Source organism: Scardinius erythrophthalmus (genome assembly GCF_964197995.2).
Source record: "Scardinius erythrophthalmus genome assembly, chromosome: 14".
Classification (NCBI taxonomy): domain Eukaryota; kingdom Metazoa; phylum Chordata; class Actinopteri; order Cypriniformes; family Leuciscidae; genus Scardinius; species Scardinius erythrophthalmus.
The window spans coordinates 25,390,150-25,412,368 of NC_138234.1; the positions used below are offsets into that span (position 1 = coordinate 25,390,150).

At 39.8% G+C, this 22,219-nt stretch overlaps 1 protein-coding gene across 5 annotated transcripts in view; it reads left to right on the forward strand.

Moving 5' to 3' along the window:
- The window catches only part of dennd1b (DENN/MADD domain containing 1B), a 93,852-nt gene that overhangs the window by 44,227 nt on the left and 27,406 nt on the right, over window positions 1-22,219 (forward strand). For 4 of the 5 annotated variants that reach the window (XM_081385274.1, XM_081385275.1, XM_081385277.1 and 1 more), the window contains 6 exons: window positions 1,788-1,868; window positions 4,725-4,778; window positions 5,680-5,790; window positions 10,612-10,712; window positions 12,654-12,699; window positions 14,030-14,131. In XM_081385274.1, the coding sequence (XP_081241400.1) occupies window positions 1,788-1,868; window positions 4,725-4,778; window positions 5,680-5,790; window positions 10,612-10,712; window positions 12,654-12,699; window positions 14,030-14,131 (495 nt within the window). The remainder of the gene's footprint in view (window positions 1-1,787; window positions 1,869-4,724; window positions 4,779-5,679; window positions 5,791-10,611; window positions 10,713-12,653; window positions 12,700-14,029; window positions 14,132-22,219) is intronic. The other variant, XM_081385276.1, reaches the window with a different exon arrangement.

The window sequence follows — 22,219 nt, forward strand, 5'->3', positions numbered from 1 at the left end:
TGTACACAAATTTTCATTTTGTGTGACAATTTTATGTGAAAAATTATGTACTATTTCTGCAGTAAATGCAACAATTTATGTAAGAACCGTTTTTACAAATGATTTGCACAGACATTTGCTCTAAATGCAACAATTTATGTAAGAATGGTTTTATGAAAGATTTACTCATACATTTTAAATAGTTTTTATGTACAATTTAGACAGAAATTTGCATTAAATATGACAATTTATATAAGAACATCTTTACGAATTTGCACAGAAATTTGCAGTAAATGCAGAAATTTATGTAAGAATGGTTTCATGAAAATTTTACGTATACATTTTAAATGAAAGTTGTTTTATGTACAATTTAGACAAATTTGCATTAAATGCGACAATTTATATAAGAATGTTTTTCTGAATGATTTGCACAGAAATTTGCACTAAATGCAGCAATTTATGTAAGAATGATTTCATGAAAGATTTACACATACATTTTAAATGAAAGTTGTTTTTATGTACAATTTAGACAGAAATTTGCATTAAATGCGACCATTTATATAAGAACATTTTTACGAATTTGCACAGAAATTTGCAGTAAATGCAGCAATTTATTTAATAATGTTTTCATGAAAGAGTTACTCATAAATTTTAAATTAAAATTGTTTTCACAATGCTACAGTTAACATAAGAACAGTTTTACAAATGGTTTACACCAAAATGTGCATTAAATGCAACAGTTTCCGTAATGGGTCTTCTTTATGAAACGTGAACAAATACTGTTATATTCACAAATACTAACTATTCTCAAGTAATTTGTTGCATTTAATTCAATGCAGAAATGTATACACTAATAAATGTATTAATTTGTTGTGCACAGTGGTTTTACAAATTTCATTTGCATTGAATGCGACTGATTATTTTTTGTTGATGATTATATTTTTTAACAATAATCAGATTATTTTGACCATGTTTTTGGCAGTCTTTTTTCGACATTTTACTCATTTTCTCCCTTACAAATTGTCCAACAAAAACTAAACTCACGCGTAAATGAATTCTTTGAGCAAGCAAGCATGATCGGGTTGACTTTTGGCGTTCCGTTCCGCGTGAGGCAGTGTTGACTGACGAGGAAGGACAAGAGCGATGAAGGTTTATGGCGAGGGTAAATGAAGTGTTTCCTCAGGCTGTGTTACTGACCATGCGTGTGAGCATCCAGGCTCTCGTGACAGCAGCTCACACACCCCCGCACACACATATGTACATACACACGGCCATATACGCTGCAAGCTCTGGCCACATAGCTAATCTGGGAACTTGCTTACATGGAAAGGGCATATCTAAATATGTGCCTAACTATTCGATGTCAGACTTTGTTTTAACAGCAGCAGCATCGCTATTCTACAGCAAGTTTGAGAGGGTAAATTGCACTCTTGTCATAAAAGCTCGTAAAAGCTCAGCGTTGTAATCCTGAGGCCTGTTTTGTGGCAAAGCTTTTCTCCAATGGCTTCTTAAAGCCGCCCGCTCTGAGCAAGGACCTTTGGTTAATTACGAACAGCCAATGTTTGCCATAAATCATCCCCAGAATAATAAGCGTCTGCCGCAGCCTAGCTTACCGTCTCTTAACCTCAGGATCGCTCGTTAAATGTGTGTCAGTCAGATATATTTCTCTTCCGTAGACTGCTGTAGGAATACTTAAATCATAGAATCTCTTTGCAGTTTGCGTTTTTTTTTTTTTTGGGGCTCATTTAGTTGTGCATTTTTCTTGTTTGTTTGTTTTTCATATTAGCCTTTTTTTTTTTTCCTCACAGGAAGATGACTTGAACGACATGTTGGAAACCCTGCACAACCACCCTGTGCCAAAGCCGAATACGCCAGTAAATCTGAGTGTGGTAGGTACTGGGGAGGAATAACGGTTTGTTTAGAAACAGAAGTGGGACCGCCGGCCTTTTGCTCTTATAAGAGACGGCTGGACAGCGTTAATCCTGATGAACACTTTTGCAAATCATCAAATCCAGCAGCAACCATTGGTTAACACCGTCTTAAACAGCTGCCAGTCAATGATCTATCTATCTATCTATCTATCTATCTATCTATCTATCTGTCTGTCTGTCTGTCTGTCTGTCTGTCTGTCTGTCTGTCTGTCTGTCTGTCTGTCTGTCTGTCTGTCTGTCTGTCTGTCTGTCTGTCTGTCTGTCTGTCTGTCTGTCTGTCTGTCTGTCTGTCTGTCTGTCTGTCTGTCTGTCTGTCTGTCTGTCTGTCTGTCTATCTATCTATCTATCTATCTATCTATCTATCTATCTATCTATCTATCTATCTATCTATCTATCTATCTATCTATCTATCTATCTATCTATCTATCTATCTATCTATCTATCTATCTATCTGTCTGTCTGTCTGTCTGTCTGTCTGTCTGTCTGTCTGTCTGTCTGTCTGTCTAGTATCTATCTATCTGTCTATCTATCTATCTGTCTATCTGTCTATCTATCTGTCTATCTGTCTATCTATCTATCTATCTATCTATCTATCTATCTATCTATCTATCTATCTATCTATCTATCTATCTATCTATCTATCTATCTATCTATCTATCTATCTATCTATCTATCTATCTATCTATCTATCTATCTATCTATCTATCTGTCGTCTGTCTATCTGTCCATCTGTCCATGTATCCATCCAATTTTTATATGTCAATATTTTCCCGTCTATGTCAGTTTTTTTTCCAGTCTCTGTCTGTCTATATGTATGTCTATATGTTTGATCTCTCCATCTAATCCATCTATATTCTTTCCTTCATTTTTGCAAGAGCAACCACTTACATTTTGCCTATGGGCAAATAGTGCAAGATCCAGGAAGCAGACAGTCGGTGAGTGGGGAGAGAGTGTGCTGAAGGGAAAGGGATGAAAAGAGAGAGAGAGAGAGAATGGGGCAGTTCTGAAATTTGGAGCCGTTGGCCTAATCGCATGGGAGACAGCTTTCCAATTTTGCCAAATAATCCATCTCTATTCTTTTTATAAAATATGGCAAAAACCCATCCTGGGTCTTGTCAGTTCTTTTTTTTCTTGTCTGGAAAACAATCAAACTTGCTAAATGATTCATGCTCTTCCATGCTGCTGAATTCTCTTTTCAAATATCAAACATTTTTATATATTTATTTATTTATTTATTTATTTATTTATTTTTTAAGCAAAAGGCAGTTATGCTCAAGAAATCTCATTGATGCTCTGCCCATTAGCCTACATTTAAAAAAAACACCCTTGAATATCTGCTCAACAGCATTGTATTTAAACATCATGCTGTGTTATTTTTCAAGCTGTAACACTTTATGATATCATGTTCCGACTGTATTCCTAGAATGTTGTATATGTATAATAAATATGTATTTTGAAGCTTTATTTAGACACCTCAGAGCAAAATATTCAATGTGCGTGTATACATATATGTCCCAAAAAACACTTATTTATCACATTATATTAAATACAATAAGTTGACATCACTAGATATTAAGCTTGCTATTAGTCAGCATCAGTTATCAAGAATTTGACCTTAGCCTACAATCTAAAAGCCCATCAGGTCATCCGAAGGGGTTTCTTGGAGTTGCCCGTTCCGTCTTCCAGTCGGTGGTGGGTTCACTAATCACCGTCATGTTCTGCTTTAACATCTCTGAAGTTAAAATGATTAGCACTGCAGAATGAAAACTTTGGGAATTTGGGAAAGAGGGTCTTGGTGATAGGAGAGGTTTGAATCAGCACTGCGTGGGGAGTAATGTTTCAATCAGACCTGTGTGTGTGTGTGTGCTGAGGAGTGGTGTTGGGTGCAGGGTCTGGGATTCTGATCACACTACAGGGAGCAGCAGGCAGAGCGTGGTGATAACAAGCGCTCTGATAATGTGTGATTTTTATAAACACGGCTGCAAAGTGTTGGCCACCGCCAGCTGGAACTGTAGTCCACGACATGGAGGGCAGTCAGCTGCTCGGTATGGGAAAATAAACACATGTCAGCACATGAAGAAGAGAACTTGGTCACTCTGCTTTATTGATATCTACAAACTGTTTACGTTCGTATGATTATCGCAAAAGTACTCTGGACACACACATAGAGCCCAGATAAATTGTTTTGACATTGCACAGCACTTGGTTTGATTGCTCGAGTCATGTGATCACAGCGTCCAAGATATTTGACATCTTTTGAGTATTAGAGGAGGCTAGTTGCACTTGCATTTGTTTGTGGAACATACGCGAAGGCAGCAAAAGTTGAACCTATGTGTTGAGCAACAGATGGGTACTCTTTATGCACGACGAATCGCGGCCCAGCATTGGGAAAGAGCGGAGCGCTCCACACATGCAAACAAAAAGTGCTAAAGTTAGCAGGCAGCGTGGGATCTTTGCTTCGGAGCCTCTTTGATCCAGACATTAAACTTGCTCGCCTGTTCAAACGTACGCCTGGCAGACCCCTCTGATACTGTCAGAACAGAGCAGTTGGCTTTTGTACCTTAATAAAGACATTCTCTCCGATGCGGGGAGCCTCCGGTAGTGTCCACAGGGGATCGGCGTTTGTTGACTTCATGTATCCGTATCTGTTGTCTGTATGTATGATGTTAACAAGCTTAGACACAGTTCAGGCCAATCGTGGTTTATTTATTGGTTGTGGAACAGACAGTAAGTTAAAGTGTCTATAAACACTAAATACTGGATGGTTGCAAAATGGTGACCTTTTCTTCATCTTTTCTTGTCTGTTTTCTGCAGCATTCATACTTCATAGCTCCTGACATTAATGGACTCCCCACCATACCTGAAAGTGTGAGTATGTTTAACCCAGTCAACAAAACAGAGGCCCCAAAAATAAAGCCACACTTAATGTACAGTATGAATGTCATTACACTTCATATTAAATCAAGTGACTATGAGAAAAACGAAACATGAAGCAAAAAATAAAACAAACCAAAACATGAAATGAAATGAAACAAAGCAAAAAATATTAAATAAACCCCTGGTTTCACAGACAAGGCTTAAGCCTAGTCCCCGACTAAAATTAATTGCCATTGTTTTGTCTCAAGATGCACACCAGTAATGTTTTTTTTCCCCAAAGCACATTTATAAAAGCTACTTAAATGTTCTAATTGAACTAAGGCCTAATCCTTAAAGGGTTAGTTTACCCAAAAATGAGTGAGTCTTTCTGGTGCATCACACACATGACCAGCGTCGGCCAATAGTGAGCCTACGTTCTGACGTACAACCCAGAAGCGCTGCGCTGTTACACTACGTGAACTCACTCAGGCCCACACTGAAGAAAATGGATAGTTGAATAAAGTCGTTATTTTTGTGTGTTTTTTGCACACAAAAAGTATTCTCATCGCTTGATAAACTTATGGTTGAGCCACTGTTGTCACTTGGACTATTTTAACAATGTCTTTACTAACTTTTCTGGGCCGGCAAGTTTCAGTAACATAGAAGCTTATAAAGGAGCGAGACAGCTCTCAGATTTCATCAAAAATATCTTAATTTGAGTTCTGAAGATGAACGAAAGTCTTACGGGTTTGGAACGACATGAGGGTGAGTAATTACTGACAGAATTTTAATTTTTGGGTGAACTAACTGTCTGTGAAACCAGGCCTAAATATATCTAATGCAATTACATTCATACATTTTTAGGTGTGACGTGGTGTCCAATCTTAATCAACATAATTTTTTCTCCTCCTAGAGAAATTTAACTGAGTACTTTGTAGCAGTGGATGTGAACAACATGTTGCACCTCTACGCCAGCATGCTGCATGAGCGACGCATCATCATTACCTCAAGCAAGCTTAGCACTGTGAGTTTCTGCTGTCGTTCTCATTTACACATCAGATGGCTTTCTTCTTACTTAAAAAATATTATATATGTGGTTTTTATACAATAATTTAAAATAGGTCTTTTGGGATCAATTGCATGTAAAGAAATGTTTTATCTTATATGTTTCCAATTAACATGATGTGCAATGGAATCATTTGTTGTATGTTTTTCCCCCACCCCCCACAAGACTTGAAACCTTTCTCAAGGTGGAAGATGCAGAATCATAGACTGTATTATGTATATCTTATCTAGGGCTGGGCATCGTCAACTACCTCATGCACATCATAATAAAAGAGTTATGTAGATGACCTGTTTCTCATTAATTGAACTTTAGATAAAAAATGATCTAAAAAATACTGTACACTGATTCAGCTCTCACTGTTTTGCCATTTTGAGTATTTCTCTAGGCTTATGCTCAGTCAAGTCTTTTAGCTTTAAATTATCACTTATTGGATCCTTGACTCTTTCACATATTTTCTTTCTGGCTCTTCTTGCCTGAAAAAGGGAGTGGGCGCTTATCGCATGGGGGCGGACGATGGTCCAAACTTTCACGACAGTTGGAGAAGCGGCGAGTGATGTCATTCGCTCCCTATCTCGCTCCGATTCCCCCCTAGAGCATCTGCGGTGCGCTCGCCGACAGTGCCGGAAACGAGGGGCTCCCCTTGGACCCTCTCTGGCTCCGGAGGAGGCTGTCGGAATGACCCTATCCACAGAGTATTTCACTCCTCCGGGCTGCCGCCTTCATTCCGTGTGCTCACTGACACGAGGGGTTAGAATGTGCAAATCATTAGTCTCTTGGGAAAATAGTTTTTTTTTTACTATCTCATAACAAGATTTACTGTTTTGCAGAATGGGAGCATGAGTGACCTTAAGTTTATGAAACTAATATGCCAAAAGAGTTACTACGAAGACTAGTGATATTAAGGTTCCACCTCAGCGAGGACTTTCATCATCTCAAATCCGGAAACCATCCGTCTTCTTCTCTAGAGCTTTGGGAGTTCCAAGCAACTGTAGGAAGACACACACAGCCAATTTTGCCAAAATTTCATAGACGCAAATGCAGACATATGGCCAATTTCTGAAATGTTCTGAGAGGGCATATGGCAGTGTCCAGGGTGTGGTTAGCCTGCCGCTACCGTTTCTCTAGCCAGCCAACGGGATAAAGAAAGAGAAAGAAAGAGGAAGAGAGGGAATCCATTATGCATGCTGCCAGCGGACCCTGAGTGTTCGGGCCCCCAGTGAACCTGCTGTGTCAGTCTAGCAGAACATGGCCGCACACTTGCCTGTATTGGAAAGCAAAGGAATAAATCATGATCTAACAACAATGCATCAGTTGACTTATTGCTGTTTTGTGACCAGAGGTAAGGAGTACCACTGTTTTAAAACCATGTCGCAGGCTCCGGGAGGCAGCCGCCCATGCAGTCTTGTCATATGCCAGTATAATTGTGCTGCATCAGGATCCCTCTAACTAGTCAACTGGGAGGCCCTGGCGCGTTTCATCTGCGAGACCCCCTCGGCCGGCCCCGAGTCTTGACAGCCGCCTTCTCATCATGCTGTCAGTGGTATGCTAACAAGACCCGATCCTGTCTTGGCCTGTGGTGCTAGCCACTGAGGTTCCTTTCGGCCTCACACTCTCCGCTTTTTTACTCTCTACTCAGCAATGCCGTCTTATTTTCATTCCTTCTTCAAGCATCTATCTTACCACACCTTTAATAGACATTTTATCTTCCTCCGGCACTTCCTGTTCTCTTCTTTGTGATATTGTGTTGCAGTGGGAGCTGGATTAGTGGTGTTTGGCGCCCTGCGCCCTACCTCTACCTTTTCTTTTTTTAATGCCACCGCCTTGTTAGCGATACACCTGTGTCGGCGCCCTGCTCGGAGCCGTGCGTTTGTCAACAGGAGGGGAGAGCGAGGCTTGGTAATTGGGAAACAAGGAGAGGGCCAGGGGAGAGAAGTCTCGCAGGTAGCAGAAGTCAGCGCAGACTGCGGCGCTGTCACCCTTGTCAGGGGGAATCGCACCTCTAGTCTCCAGTCTGCCCCAATCACAGATTCCACTGTGAGCTTTGTTGTGCTTATCAAAGAACGGGACCTTTTTTTTTTTTTTTTTTTTTTGGTCTTTGTCTATTCTTGGAGAAGTTGCCATGGATATTTTTGAATCCCAGCTTCTCCCTAGATGTAGGGAATATGTTCGTCAACTTGTTTACATAGACAGGGTTCACTGGAAAGGTGTTACAAAGCATATCTTTATACTTCATCTGTGGAATATATCTCAGCAAGGCAAAATGGTACAAATGTACTCCTAGAGATGAGTGTGAATGTGGTTTGATTGTGAAGTGAGGGTTATGTGACTGTCACTTGATTTGGCGAATCCAGAGTTCACTGAGCAAAGATGGCAAAATCCTTCTATTTCCTTTCCTGAAAGGTGCAGATCTATTTCTAGGTCTTCTAGCATGCTACTTATCTGTAGAAATTGTTATATAGTTAGTCTTTCATCTTTTACCTCGGCATCTTTTTAATAAACAGGGTAATTACTGAATTTGTAAACGAATCAGTGCAGCCTTGAGTATCATGATTTTTTATGTAATATCAAAGGATAGGGTCACATATACAATAGAGTTTGGATCTGACATGGGGAGGTAACATTTCAGTTTCGACCAAGCGATGGTCAGCTTGAAATATCAGCCTATCACTAGTAATTTAATTTTGGCATATATTTTATATAAAACTGATGTTGCATATTTGTTCATTTTCATGTAAAAACCTTTCCTCATAAAAGGACAGTGTCATGTGTACTTTGGAAATCTTTATAATGGCATCATTGGTTTTCTGGGGTCTATTGTATTTCCAAAGCCAGATCCCTTTGTATAATCTGCTCTATGGTTGGTCTCCATAGAGAAGACCCCCACTTAACACGTCCCCAGCACGCTCATTATCGCTAACGGCAGCGGTAGCTCACAGGTCTCGGCAGGATGCAGCCCCGCATCCAAACAAACCGTAATCCAGCATTTGTTCTTGCGGATGACTTCTTCATTCAAAGGAATATCAAGCATACCTTGCCTTTTGTGGCCATTTGGCTTTCTTTTTATTTGGCATTTCTTTATTTATTAATTATTCATAAGACCGCCAAATATTTTATTAGGTGCAGCACTCCAGCAGTGCATTGTGGGTACAACTGGAGATTCAGTGGCATCGATACAGTTATTCTGAACTTTCTCTTTAATTGTCACAGAAAGGAGGTCACGACTGACTTTCTTGCAGGATCGTGTGTGCTTTATGATGAATCCCTCGGTTGTGAGCAAAACAACTTTTGTGGGAAAAATATCAAGAGTTAATTTGTTTTTGAATTCCACCTTTTAATGTTTATCTAGGTTTTGCCACCTCCTTTTTGTGCCCTCGTCTTTGAAAGAAGACGGCACGGCTTTACTTTCAAGTCGAGAATAAATCAAGCCAATTGGGCTTGTCTGTGGACATTGTTGAATTAATTGGAATACGCCATTAGGCTTTCTTACCCATCTCTGCATGGTACGGAAGGGTTCCCCTCTAAGAAACTAGATGGCAGTCTGTTCGCAGTCAAAGAAAAGTGTTTCTTTGCAGTGCAATGACCTCTCTGCATGATTCATTTATTGGACCTTGAGAAATAGGATCTCGAACAGAGCGGGTCTCAAAGCTTTGATATCAACCAAACTTCAATTGGTGAGAAATGCCATAAATATTCATTGCTTTCTTCTAAATTGCCTGAACAAAATTAGATCTGTCACAACTAAAGCCTTTTCGTTCTTTTCAGAGTACTGCACAACAAATTTGCATATGTTATAATGCATGGCACTAAATTACTGTTAATTAAAGCTGGACTATTTCTTGACTCGATAGGTCACGTCTTATCTGGAGCGGTTGCGTTCGAACACAATGTCACAGAATTCAATGCACAACAACAACAACACGCAACCAGCCTTACACCTCGCGCACAGTTGAATACAGACGGGATTCCGGATTTAAACTGATCTCTTTGAAGCGAGCTGTTGTGCCACCGCCAAGCTTGGTTGGTTTCAGTGGTCAATTGTGATATTGTGTGTCAGTGAGCAGGGGGGTCTCTTGATACTTCGGAGCCATGGTTCACACACATTACTGGAAGCTCCAATTGTCAAGACCCCTTCTTCCAGCCCCTACTCCCCGTGGTATTCCAACAGCTCACAGTCTCTCTTGGCTAACTCATGTTTCATTCTTTGGCAATTTGCCCTAATGAAGTCCCAGAGGAGCCTTCAGACCTCTGTTCTTTTTCCATATTTAATCATGTTATTTTAATCTGGAAGATGAGGAAGCTCTGGCGTGTGCGCGTGTGCCACACAGGTCATTACAACTGCTAGGTAGCCATGAGGGGGAATCAGGGTGTGGTGAGGGGTCACTTGGGTGTTCACTCATTAAACATCCACACCAGCGATATAATTAAGTGTTTGCTTCTTGTAGAGTCAGAGACTGTGTGCATGTGTATAACAGTAATAAAGCATCATTAATTTTGTATTGGTCCTGGAGACGCTACACATTTGACACCTTGTGTGTATTTTTAGTTCCTTGATTGATGCCCCGAATTTGGATTTGAACCTGTGCTGTTAACATCAGAAAACCAAAAAAAGCACATTTAATCAGCTTGTGATGTTTAGATAAAAAGAATAACTATACAGCCTGCTCTCCTGGCCCGCAATAAACGCAATCCCCTGTAGTGTGATAGGGTATTCATTGATGAGCCTGTCACATGAAGAAGCTCACGTCTTTTTTTCTTTTTCTTTTTTTTTTTTTGTCGTAGTTAACTGCATGCGTGCAAGGGTCCACCGCCATGCTCTACCCTATGCACTGGCAGCACATCTTCATTCCTGTACTTCCTCCTCACCTGCTGGATTACTGCTGGTAAGAACTCATCTGCACACTTAAACACACAAATGTCTCATTTGTATCTCACTCAAGCTTGGGCTGTCGCTTTTTGAGCTTTAGAGCTGTATGATTTTTATGCTTTAGGCCTTTTCGATTGAAGTTAGACTTGTACGTCATAAGCAAATCTTGACAGTACCATGGAATCCAAGTTTTGTGCACTGATTGGGGAAAATCTGTGCAGTTCTGTGGATTGCATTGGAAGCTGATATTACTGCATTCTATGTCGAAACCATTATCATCTTAAGCCAAAATATTTAATAATGAGCATGCACTAGGCAGCAGGAACATTTGGCAGTCAGGTCTGTGAACATTTTTGTGTCTTTCTGCCTAATGACAGATATAGCCAATATGTATTGAAATGTCAAAAAATTGACAGATAGATAAATAAAAAGTTATCTATCTAGATTAATGAAATTTCTGTCTGTCTAGCTGTCTATATATCTGTCTGTCCATTATCTGTCTCTCTGTCTTTAATCTGTCTGTCTGATTATCTGTCTATTATCTGTCTGTCTCTCTATATTTTATATATCTGTCCGTCTGTGACTGTCTGTCTGTCTGTCTGTCTGTCTGTCTGTCTGTCTGACTATCTGTCTGTCTGTCTGTGACTGTCTATCTGCCTGTCTGTGTGTGTGTCTGTATGTCTGTCTGTATACAAAATAGGTTTTTGTTTACACAATATTTCACTTAAAAATGCACTTAATTTGAAAAGGTCAGATTTCTGTTAATCGGCCAAGCAGGTACAGTCTCCAAATTCGTCCAAACTTTTGGCAATTAATTAGCCTGGCCGATATACTCCATCGCTCCATCAGTAAAATAGCATTTCTGAACATGCAATACTTCCTTCTGAAATACCCCTCATCCTAATAAATATCTTTCACCATATCTGGGATCTTAAAGGGTTTATGAAGGACATGATTTATTAGCACTAATGCCACCACGCCAAGTCCAGCATGCAATCTACTTTTCTTTTTCTTTTTTTACCCATCAGAAACATATATACGGGTTGAGAGGCAGGCTGATTTCCGTATGCCGAGTGTGGGCTGAAACCGTGACCACACTCTTAACTTACAGCCCTGCTGTATAGCTACCAGAACACCCTATGCCCTTAAATTGACAGACTTGTGCTGCCATGCTTGACACTAGAAACTATTTGTGGTCGAATAATACAACATTGATATAAATGCAGCTTTAAGAGTAGCACCGTTTTCCACTCCAGGACCGACATCCGAGGTGATTTATCATATTTTAGCGATCTAATTATACAAAAAAAAGAGCATTATCATATTATAAGGTTGTGTAATCGCTCATAATGAACGCTATTAGAAATGATGGGAATTAGGCTGTCATAACAAAGTTACACTCATGGACAACAATGACGTGACAGGGCTCACCCCGTGCATGTGCGTGCGCGTCTGCGTGTCAGCATGCCTGCATGTCAGTTAAATCTATGGCCTTAACAGATGCAGTGAGGGAGACTGCAGCTTATTAGCCACATAACCTGATTGAGCGAGCACTGTAGCGGCTACCCAAACCTATCTAATTACACGGCCCTGCCTCGCCCCGCTCTGCACCGAGACTCAAAAGTGACGCTCGCCAATTACACTAATCACCTTCACTGCTCAAACGCACTCGTTCCGGGAAACGGCCGAGGATGCCATTAAAGTTTAGCTCCTGATGCATGCTGCGTCAAAGATATGTCAATTTACGGTGGTCCTCGTTTATTATTATTCCGTTGGAAATTGTTGGCCTGGTGTTATATTTGTTCTGTAATATGTACGGCTGCGTTTTTAAAATATTTACGTTGTATCTGCATCGCGTTGGAAAGAAAACAACGCATTTCTTGAATTATGACTATTTTTAAAATGCAATAAAGCTGTTTTCATGTTGCTAATGACTGCGTTTTGTCTCTGTTCCCAGTGCGCCCATGCCATATCTGGTCGGAGTTCATCTCAGCCTTTTAGAGGTACGTCTCATAAATCTTCCGCCAGCAGCCGTTCATCATCCTTAAAGTGTTTTCACGTGAAGTTTGATCAGAAGCACACCAGTCAATATTACATAAACCATCATTATTTACTTTTTTTTCACACTGGGTCATTTAAAACCAACCGCTCATCTGGATTCCAACCATCTGAGATGCTAATAACGCCCATCTACTTTGATGCATCATCACGGAGCGCCGAGAAACCTACAAAAATTGACACATTGTTTTTTTGCTTTTCATCTCCCGGGGCGCCCAAGAGAAATGAAAGAGCCGGTGAAACGGCGGAGAAACAAAGAGATGGTGCGTTCGGTTATTGAGAAATGGCATGTTGGTTGGAGGTAGACCTATAGCTTCATGCGCAGATCTGATAGCGCTGACAGTCGCGCCAGTGCTGGTGTTTATCACACGTTCGCCCGCTGACAGTCCCCCTCCCTCCCCAATCCGGCTGCACGTAATTAGACCAAATCAGCACATGGGCCGCCGTAGCAGCGACTGTCAAAAATGACAAACCAGAAATTTTTTACACACTTGGCTGTTTCCCCCACCTGCACTGGAGGAATAATTATTGGATTTGTCGCCACTACCGTGACTACCATTGTGTGGAAGCATTACGCCGCTCAACACGGTGCTTCATTCAACATGCCTGAATAGTTTTATCATTTGATTAGGTGTTATATATTATTAGTTGAAAATAGTTGCAAATGTTTCAAATATATTTATACATATATACATACACGTATATATAAAATGTATTTTTAACATTTGATCTACTGCTTCAACTTTTTAATGTGTCATTTATTCACAAACAATGTTCCAGTTGTACTAAATGATTTCTTTTTAAATTGTGTTGATATTGATTTAAATATTTTGACTCTCAACCAAGAATGATTCTGTGAGTCTTTGTAGGTGCATACATGTTTTTGGAGTTGTATTTTTTTTATTTTTTTTTTAAGAACATAATTTAAAAGCTTCATGTGGTTTCATTTATGATAATCCAGTGTTTGCATTGTTCATTTAATCTATTTAGATCTTTCCTGCTTCCGTCTTTATGCGGAGGTTTTGATATCATTGAAGAAACAAAAGAAAAATATATGTTATGTTCTCTAAATAGAGAATCATCAGTAGTCTGGAAATTAATACTGTGAAAATACATTTACAGTTTATGTTAACCATTCACAATTTTGTTGCAAAAAGTTTATACACATTTTTTAAATAAACTACTGTTTATTTATCACATTGTAAAGTCATTAAAACGTTCACGGGAAATGGGAATTGTCAGGACGGTGTGTAACAAAGTGTGTTGCATTTCCAGAGAGTAAAGGGCAGGTCCCTGGAGGATGTGGTCATTCTGAACGTGGACACAAACACCCTGGAAAGCCCCACAGACGATCTGCACAAGCTGCCCAGTGACGTGGTGAGTGTCCCACAACAACACACACGTTTACCTAGAAATCTAAATGAGGACTCACCTTAGACTTCTGTTGTTTTTATATATACACGTTTATAATTATTACAGACTAACCTTAAAGATTTCAAAAATTATTAGTATTTTTAGAATTAAAAACTAATATTTACTTTATTTTTGAAGCCTTGTTTCAATGGAGCCTAATGTCCCTAAAAGGAGGCTTTGTCAAATGGTGTGTGTGTGTGTGTATATCTATATCTATATCTATATCTATATCTATATCTATATATATATCCAGTGTAGAGATAAGTAACTAGCTTTTATATATAACTTACTTATAAAAACATTTACATTTAATATAAATATTTAATAGATTTATTTTAAGAATTATTTTTACTTTTGAGGATGTCTCTAAAGGGTAAGTTTCCCCTAATTTTACTAAGTTCTGGGAACAATGTTGTCCCTTAAGTAACAAAAGTAAACCCACCTATACACACACACATACATTACCGTTCTCCGTTCTCTACCGTTTTCTTTTGTTCTAAGCACACTGTTTCAAATTCACAAACACACACACACAAATATGATTGCCATTTTCTCCCATTCTCTTTTTCGTCCACCTGCACATTTAAACAAACAGTCTCTTTCTGGACAGAGGAACACACCGCACCTCTGTCCTCATCATTAGCAGACGCAGCCGTGAATCCCCAAAAAACACTCTCTGCAAACTTGCCCTGTGACGTTAAACGTCCGTCGCAATTCGCCAGTCATCTCTGTGAATTTCAAACTCCTGCCTTCATCTCTTTTTTTTCTTCCCCTTTCTCTCTGCCCAGTGGCACATCTCGCTAGAAGTCCTGGATTTTCTGTAGGCGCGGGGAAGAAGGGGGCCAATTATTAGATCCTGCTTTTCTGCCACATGCCAGCGCTTTCTCTCTTTAATTAATGTTTAGGTGGCACGGTCAGTGCAACAGGGAAGTGCATCCAGCGTCAGGGTCAGAAACACGTCTGTCATCTGTCCTTTTGAACATAAAGAAACGTGTGTTTTTGTTTTGTTTTTTTTTCTTCTCCTCTCGCGTTCTCTTTTTCTGTCCCGCTGAGGGGTGGGGGGGTGGGGGGGTGTTTTAACACTCCTATATGACTTGGTGGATCCCGCTGCTGTCTGTCCAAGCAGAAAAAGCCAGCCTGTTCTGTTATGCCATCTCAGCACTGGCATCCCATTTGTAAATTAAATTGCAAACCGAGAGCGTCGTATAAAAAAAAAAAAAAGAGTCGGGTCTTTTGAAACTGACGGAGGGGAAAGAAAAAACCTCTTTGTCTTCGTAGCGTGATAAATTAAGTGGCAGCTTCATGTTTGCTTTGATCCTCTCACGCAATTTTTCATTGACTAATGATAGAACGTATTCTGCATATCATGTTAAATTACCCCACCTGAATGTAAATGTCACCTACAATAATATATTTATCACCGCAAAAATTCATTTTTCTCTTCCTCTGGTTATCATACCTTTGGGGATATTAAAATTCATAACTCAAGGAATACGTTTAAATTGAGCAAACGCTCTGGGTTTATTCCCCCCCGCCCTTTCCATCTTAAATAGTCTGTCACATGGCGAAAGTGCCTCGCAATTTGGTGTTTAAAAAGGGCCAATCGATGGAATTTAATTGAATCAATTAATTTGATTCACTTTTTTACTTTCATTATTTAAATACACATTTATTCAGAGATTTTAGCATTTCTGGCCTCTAAAAAAAATCAATGCATTTTACAACTATAAAGCAAAATAGAATATAACTGACCCTGGAGCGTTTCTTTTTTTCTTTTCTTTCCTCCCAAGTCTTTTATTGATTTAAGCCGAACCTTTTGAGATTCATCTAATTAAGTGTTTGAAGGCTTTTTTTGTACCATGTGGGCTTTATTATTTGGAGAGTCTGACCACTAGAGCCGCTCTCAGACGGGTCAGGGGTGACAGTTGTCCTGAATTACTTGGCCCTTTTTTCAGACGGGACCCTATGCTGTGCTCACCGCTGTCTGTCACTTAATGGCAGTTTTTCCCAATTTCACACATAATATTTTAGATTTATTGACTATTAGAAATGCTACCACGCCAGTAGCGATTCCGTTCTGCACAAACCAACGGATTTTACAAATAGAGATAATAATTGCAGCGGCTCAGAAAGGATGTGGCGAACGCTTGAGAATGATTTCAAACATGCCTTTTTATTGGAAACATCAGATGGGACGGGGTTGAAAGTCCACGGATTGTGTTTTTTGGGTTGCAGTTTTAATCACCACACTTTTCGAAAGTGTCACACGAGGGTTCAAAATAAATTTAGCGCAACTTTTTATTTTGTACAATGTGTGAAAATGAGAAAACGTCTGAAGTGACTTTTTGATCCACCATGTATATAAACATTAAAATAAAGATCACTTTTATGTCTTTTTAGTGTGACTCTTCGTGCTAACTTTATTATTTCTAACTAGATTTTCTTTGTTTTAGAAGGTGTTTGTCGCTGAAGTTTTTCTAGTTCCATCAAGAACTGAATTTATAAATATTTAGGAGATTTTAATGATGGGTGGTTGTAGATTCTGCAAAAGGAAAAAGAAAGAAAATAAATTATGTTAAAAGGAGAGTTTGCTCCCTCACAAATAAATGAAGGTGTTTTCCTTCTTAAACATTGTGAAACTGTTGCTTTTTTTTATTTTATTCAATTATAATTGGATTTGGTAGCGGGGTGTGGGGGGTGTTTACTTGTGCAGTCATTAAAACGATCTAAAAATAGAAAATTATGAATCCATTGTGCTACCAAACAGCGCTGCAATCTTATTTGGATGCGATTCTCTCTGCTCACAGGTGTGGTATCAATCCTGAGACTGTTTTGATAAAATATTCCTTTTGACTTTATTACTTTTGTTCAAGTTACGCCAGATCTATTGTTTACTTTTCCAGTTTCTCTGTCTTTGCTGCTCGTGTCATTCCGGTTGTCTCCCTTTTCGTCTCTTCCACACAACTTATATTTGTACTTCCTGCGTTTGATCGTTTACGTTCTCAATCAACAGCAAAAATTCAAGTTTGCACACCCACCTCGTGTATATTAAGCTACCAAATGAAGGTTAACAAATTAATCAGAGAGAGTGCAATATCCGCGCGCCTCCTCTGAGATCACCCGGCATGGTGTTTAATTGGGATTCGAGAGAAAACAAAAACAAGCACTACATCAGCTGACACACCAAACAATTACTGTTTGGGGAAAGTGGGAATGTTGCGTTTTTCAGCGCTTGTTCTATTTCAAGGCATCGCAAATCAAGCCCATTCAGGACCCTCTTAAAGGATCAGTTCTTCGCGCCGTAGTGTGCGGGACGGGGCAGACCAGGTGGGGCTCATTTCCGCCCCGAGTGGACTAATGCAGTGTCCAGCCCTCAAGGCACCACCATTATTGGTCTGTTGATGAACAATAACTGTACTTGATTGGCGCTTTTTGCTTGAGTGTCAGACTGAAATCAAATGCAGATGTCTTAAAAACGTCTTAAAAGGTTTACTTTCACATTTACATTCAGAAACGTCCAGTCTTTTTTAGTGTTTGAATGCATTTTTTCGTTTTCAACAAACTTGCATTACATCTTCCACATACCAAAATCGAATAACTTGCGCATTCAGCATGCTTCTGTTAGCATATAAACTAGCAGTGATTGATGGAGTCATTTGCTTTGTGAATGCTAACTAGTGAAAACTATTGAGTGGTCATTTGTATTGGTGTTTCTTTCAGTTCGGTACTTGCTTATTTATTTTTAACTGTCTGATAAATATAAAAAAATTGTTTTACCATATTTTATTTGATTTATGTTTGATAAAAGTTTATTTTATTTTAAGTTATATTTTTTATTTATATATTAAATGTATGTTGCGTTTTAAGAAAAATACACTAACCTTGTGTTTGATGATGATTGTTTTATTAGTTTTACATTTAAGTTATACACTTTTATTTATTTATTTTAAATGTATTCAGTGTATTAAGAAAGACACTAAACTTTGTAAGCATTGTTTATTTGTTTGAAAATAGTTTTATTATTTTTATATTAAGTTATATAATTTAAATTAATTAATTAATTAACATAATTATTATTTTACTTAATGTATGCTGTGTTAAGAACAAGACACTAACCTGCGTTTCCTTTAGCATTACGGTTTGAAATACACTTTGTCTTTGTGTTTTTCTGAAAGGATGTGAATTCAGTCCGCGTGTACATTTACTTTTCAGCCTATTGCACATCAAAAGAAAGCAGAAGATTTTCATATCTATTTCTTTTTTCTTTGTAGTCCTCTAATTGCCTCCCAACGGCTTTCCATCCCTGGACAGAATCCTTAACAAAACATATTTTTCCCTCTGTCTTAAAAAAAAAAAAAAAGAAAGTACTTCAGCCATACTCCAAAATGGTCACAATGTAACCTGACAATATTTTGAGCTGATTTATTTATTTACATGTCTAGATTAACTTTGTAAATGGTCATTTAATTTTTTACTTCTTTATTTTAACTTATATTTATCATAATCATTTATAAATTAATTGTATCATCATACAGGCTCGAGAGCTGAGCTATATATGTACGTGTATATATGTGTATATATATATATATTTAAAAGAAATCTCTAAATATCCAGTCAGGTTGTAAAATCCATCAGATCTCCATTTATAAACCTGGAAAAAGTGTAAAATATATGCGTGAGGACATGACTGTGTGTAGCGCCTGTCTGCGGCTTGTCCAGTTCAATGAATTAAAATCCCTTGACCATAAACAGCTCAGCTCTCGAGGAGAGACCGGCGTTTGTGTGTGTGTGTGTGTGTGTGCGCGCAAAAGCGTCTCAGAAGTGGTGTTCTGTTGAAACTCGCGGTGTATAATAGAAGCCCACCGCAGAGCAGATCTCCATGGTATCATCCTTTAGAGCAGGAGACAGTGATGCACCTGCTAATTATCATCTCCAGCTGGTGAGTTAAATGGAGATCTGTTTTCAGGGCCACCTCTGACCCTGTGCTCTTTACTTGACGCACTTCAAACCCTGTTGGGGAGTCCATGCAGTAGACTTTAATGAGGCCCTGTGTTTGCCCTCGACGGGCTCAGCGAATCGGAGGCTGCACTTTCATCCTCAGCCATCCTCGCTTGATGTAAATTGAAAAGATCACAGCTATGGGGAGAAGACCTATAGTGGAAAGGCCTCTCTGCATAGATTATGAATATCATAACTCAACATAAGTCACCCCCCCCCCACCCCCCTCACACACACACACACACACACACACACACACACACACACACACCCAACCCCCCACCCTAGCTACCCACCTCCTACAATACCATAGTTATAATTGGACCCAATGGGGGACTCTCCCTTTGATCAGATTATAGGCTGAATGACTTTACACTAAAAAATGTCACTGCCAAATAGGTTTATCACCTGTAGAGCTAAGCTCCCCTCTGATGCCCCACCCGCTCACATCTCGTTACGTTACTCAAAGTATAGAAGTTAATTAGTCTGACTGATCAATTATTGGCCAAGCTTGTGCCGCCCAGTTATTAAATTGAAGTGTATCACCAGCATTATCTGTGAACGTGATTTATGAATCGAGTATTAACAGAGAAAAAATGCATTGTAGTTAATTGTATCATCATACAGGCTATATATATATAGAGCCTGTATAAAAATAAAATAAAAACTCTAATGGGCACAGGCTGATAGGTCCTTTGTCATCTTCGTGCGATCACATCATTACTGCATGGCACAAGCTAATTGGCCTTTGCTAATCCTGCAGCCAATGAGATTTCTTGCTCAACATTTAAATAGTCTGGTTCAGTGTTTGCTGTAAGATAGTCCTCCATCAGAGTTCATCTGAGATCATCCACCTCCCCCAGCTCCACCTGTCTAGATCTGCGTCCTCCGTCAGAGTTCATCTGAGACCCTCCACCTCCCCCAGCTCCACCTGTCTAGATCTGCGTCCTCCGTCAGAGTTAATCTGAAACCCTCCAGCTCCACCTGTCTTAGATCTGCGTCCTCCATCAGAGTTAACCTGAGACCCTCCACCTCCCCCAGCTCCACCTGTCTAGATCTGCGTCCTCCGTCAGAGTTCATCTGAGACCCTCCACCTCCCCCAGCTCCACCTGTCTAGATCTGCGTCCTCCGTCAGAGTTAATCTGAAACCCTTCAGCTCCACCTGTCTTAGATCTGCGTCCTCCATCAGAGTTAACCTGAGACCCTCCACCTCCCCCAGCTCCACCTGTCTAGATCTGCGTCCTCCGTCAGAGTTCATCTGAGACCCTCCACCTCCCCCAGCTCCACCTGTCTAGATCTGCGTCCTCCGTCAGAGTTCATCTGAGACCCTCCACCTCCCCCAGCTCCACCTGTCTAGATCTGCGTCCTCCGTCAGAGTTAATCTGAAACCCTTCAGCTCCACCTGTCTTAGATCTGCGTCCTCCATCAGAGTTAACCTGAGACCCTCCACCTCCCCCAGCTCCACCTGTCTAGATCTGCGTCCTCCGTCAGAGTTAATCTGAAACCCTCCACCTCCCCCAGCTCCACCTGTCTAGATCTGCTACTGGATTTATGCATGTCTATTTATGCAGCAGCAGCATATCTTACATGCTCACATCAGTGTGTCTGTGTATCTATTAGCATTAGCAGTAGTGTATATATATGAGTGAGAGGGGAGGGGGGGAGGCCATGTGTAATTGTAAATAATAAATAACATTATATACATGTATTTCATTAGATATACGCTTAATTTAATTCAGAAATATTGAAGACATTCTTGTGCACAACCTTTTGTTTTATCTCCTCTTATTTGCCCACTGGGTATGGTGAACGTTCTCCTGAGTGTGAGTGGCATTTTGCTTTCTTTGATTCTTCAAAAATGAAGACTGTTTAACGGATTGTTTGGGGAGAGCGAGAGAAGTGAGGGAAAAAAGACAACGCATCAACATGAAATATTAATATGGCGCCAACTTTACATAAACATAAAAGCACTTAGCCAGTGTGAATATGGAGATGACACTTGTTAATTTAGTGCCGCTAAACTTCCAGTTTGATGCTTCTGAGTATTCGCCATATCAGCTCAGGGACTCTGTGAAAAAGAGATGCATCCCAATAGGGACAAATAGGACAAAAGACAACAAAAAATTAACTTGTTCGATATGAAGAATGCCACATTTTGTGAACATCTGGAACAAAACCTCTTTCCACATTCAAAAGGGTCAGTGGCGCTTTTGCTGCGTTCCTAAACTGAACTGCCTCTTGGTATTCTGTGGACTGCCTAAATGCTCTCGTTTATGGTCCTTGCTTGATCTTCCCTAATAAAGCAATCTAAACTGATTATTGATATGCACGCTGCTCAGTGTCAATTGCAGGCGTGCAAATGAATTGCCAGCAGATGGTTATGAGCGCCACAGAATATGTAATCAATTTGGTTACCTTAGATTACCTGGATCAAGCACCGCTTCATGGTTCATCCACATGTGTTCGTGCACCGCTGTGTCTCATGACAGGCTTGGATGCTTTGATACAGAAGGCTTGGGAGTATGGGGAAAAATCTGGTGGGGACATTCAATTCAAATACTTCCTTGGTCATATTATGTATTTATTAACAAGTATGCATTTATAAATATGTATGCACATTTATTTTGGCTTATGGGTAAATTACAAATAAGATCACATTTTCATGAACTAACCTTTGCTTTCTCTAATTTCCTATTCTATGCTTTTCTTGTCACATGACAACAAAATGTTTTCTGCATGTTTGTTACACCCAGTGTTGGGGTGTTACAACTTGAATTACGTAATCGGATTACTTTTTTCCAAATACTGAGTAAATTTACCTGTAGCACCTCAGTGCAGTACACGAGATCCAGGGGGCGGAGTTGGATCCAGATCTAAGGGGTGGAGATTGGTAGGTTTAGGGTGGGTTTAGGGATCAGGGGGTGGAGATGGGTAGGTTTAGGGGTAGGTTTAGGGATCAGGGGGTGGAGATGGGTAGGTTTAGGGGTAAGTTTAGGGATCAGGGGGTGGAGATGGGTAGGTTTAGGTATATATAAGATGGGAGGAGTTGGATCT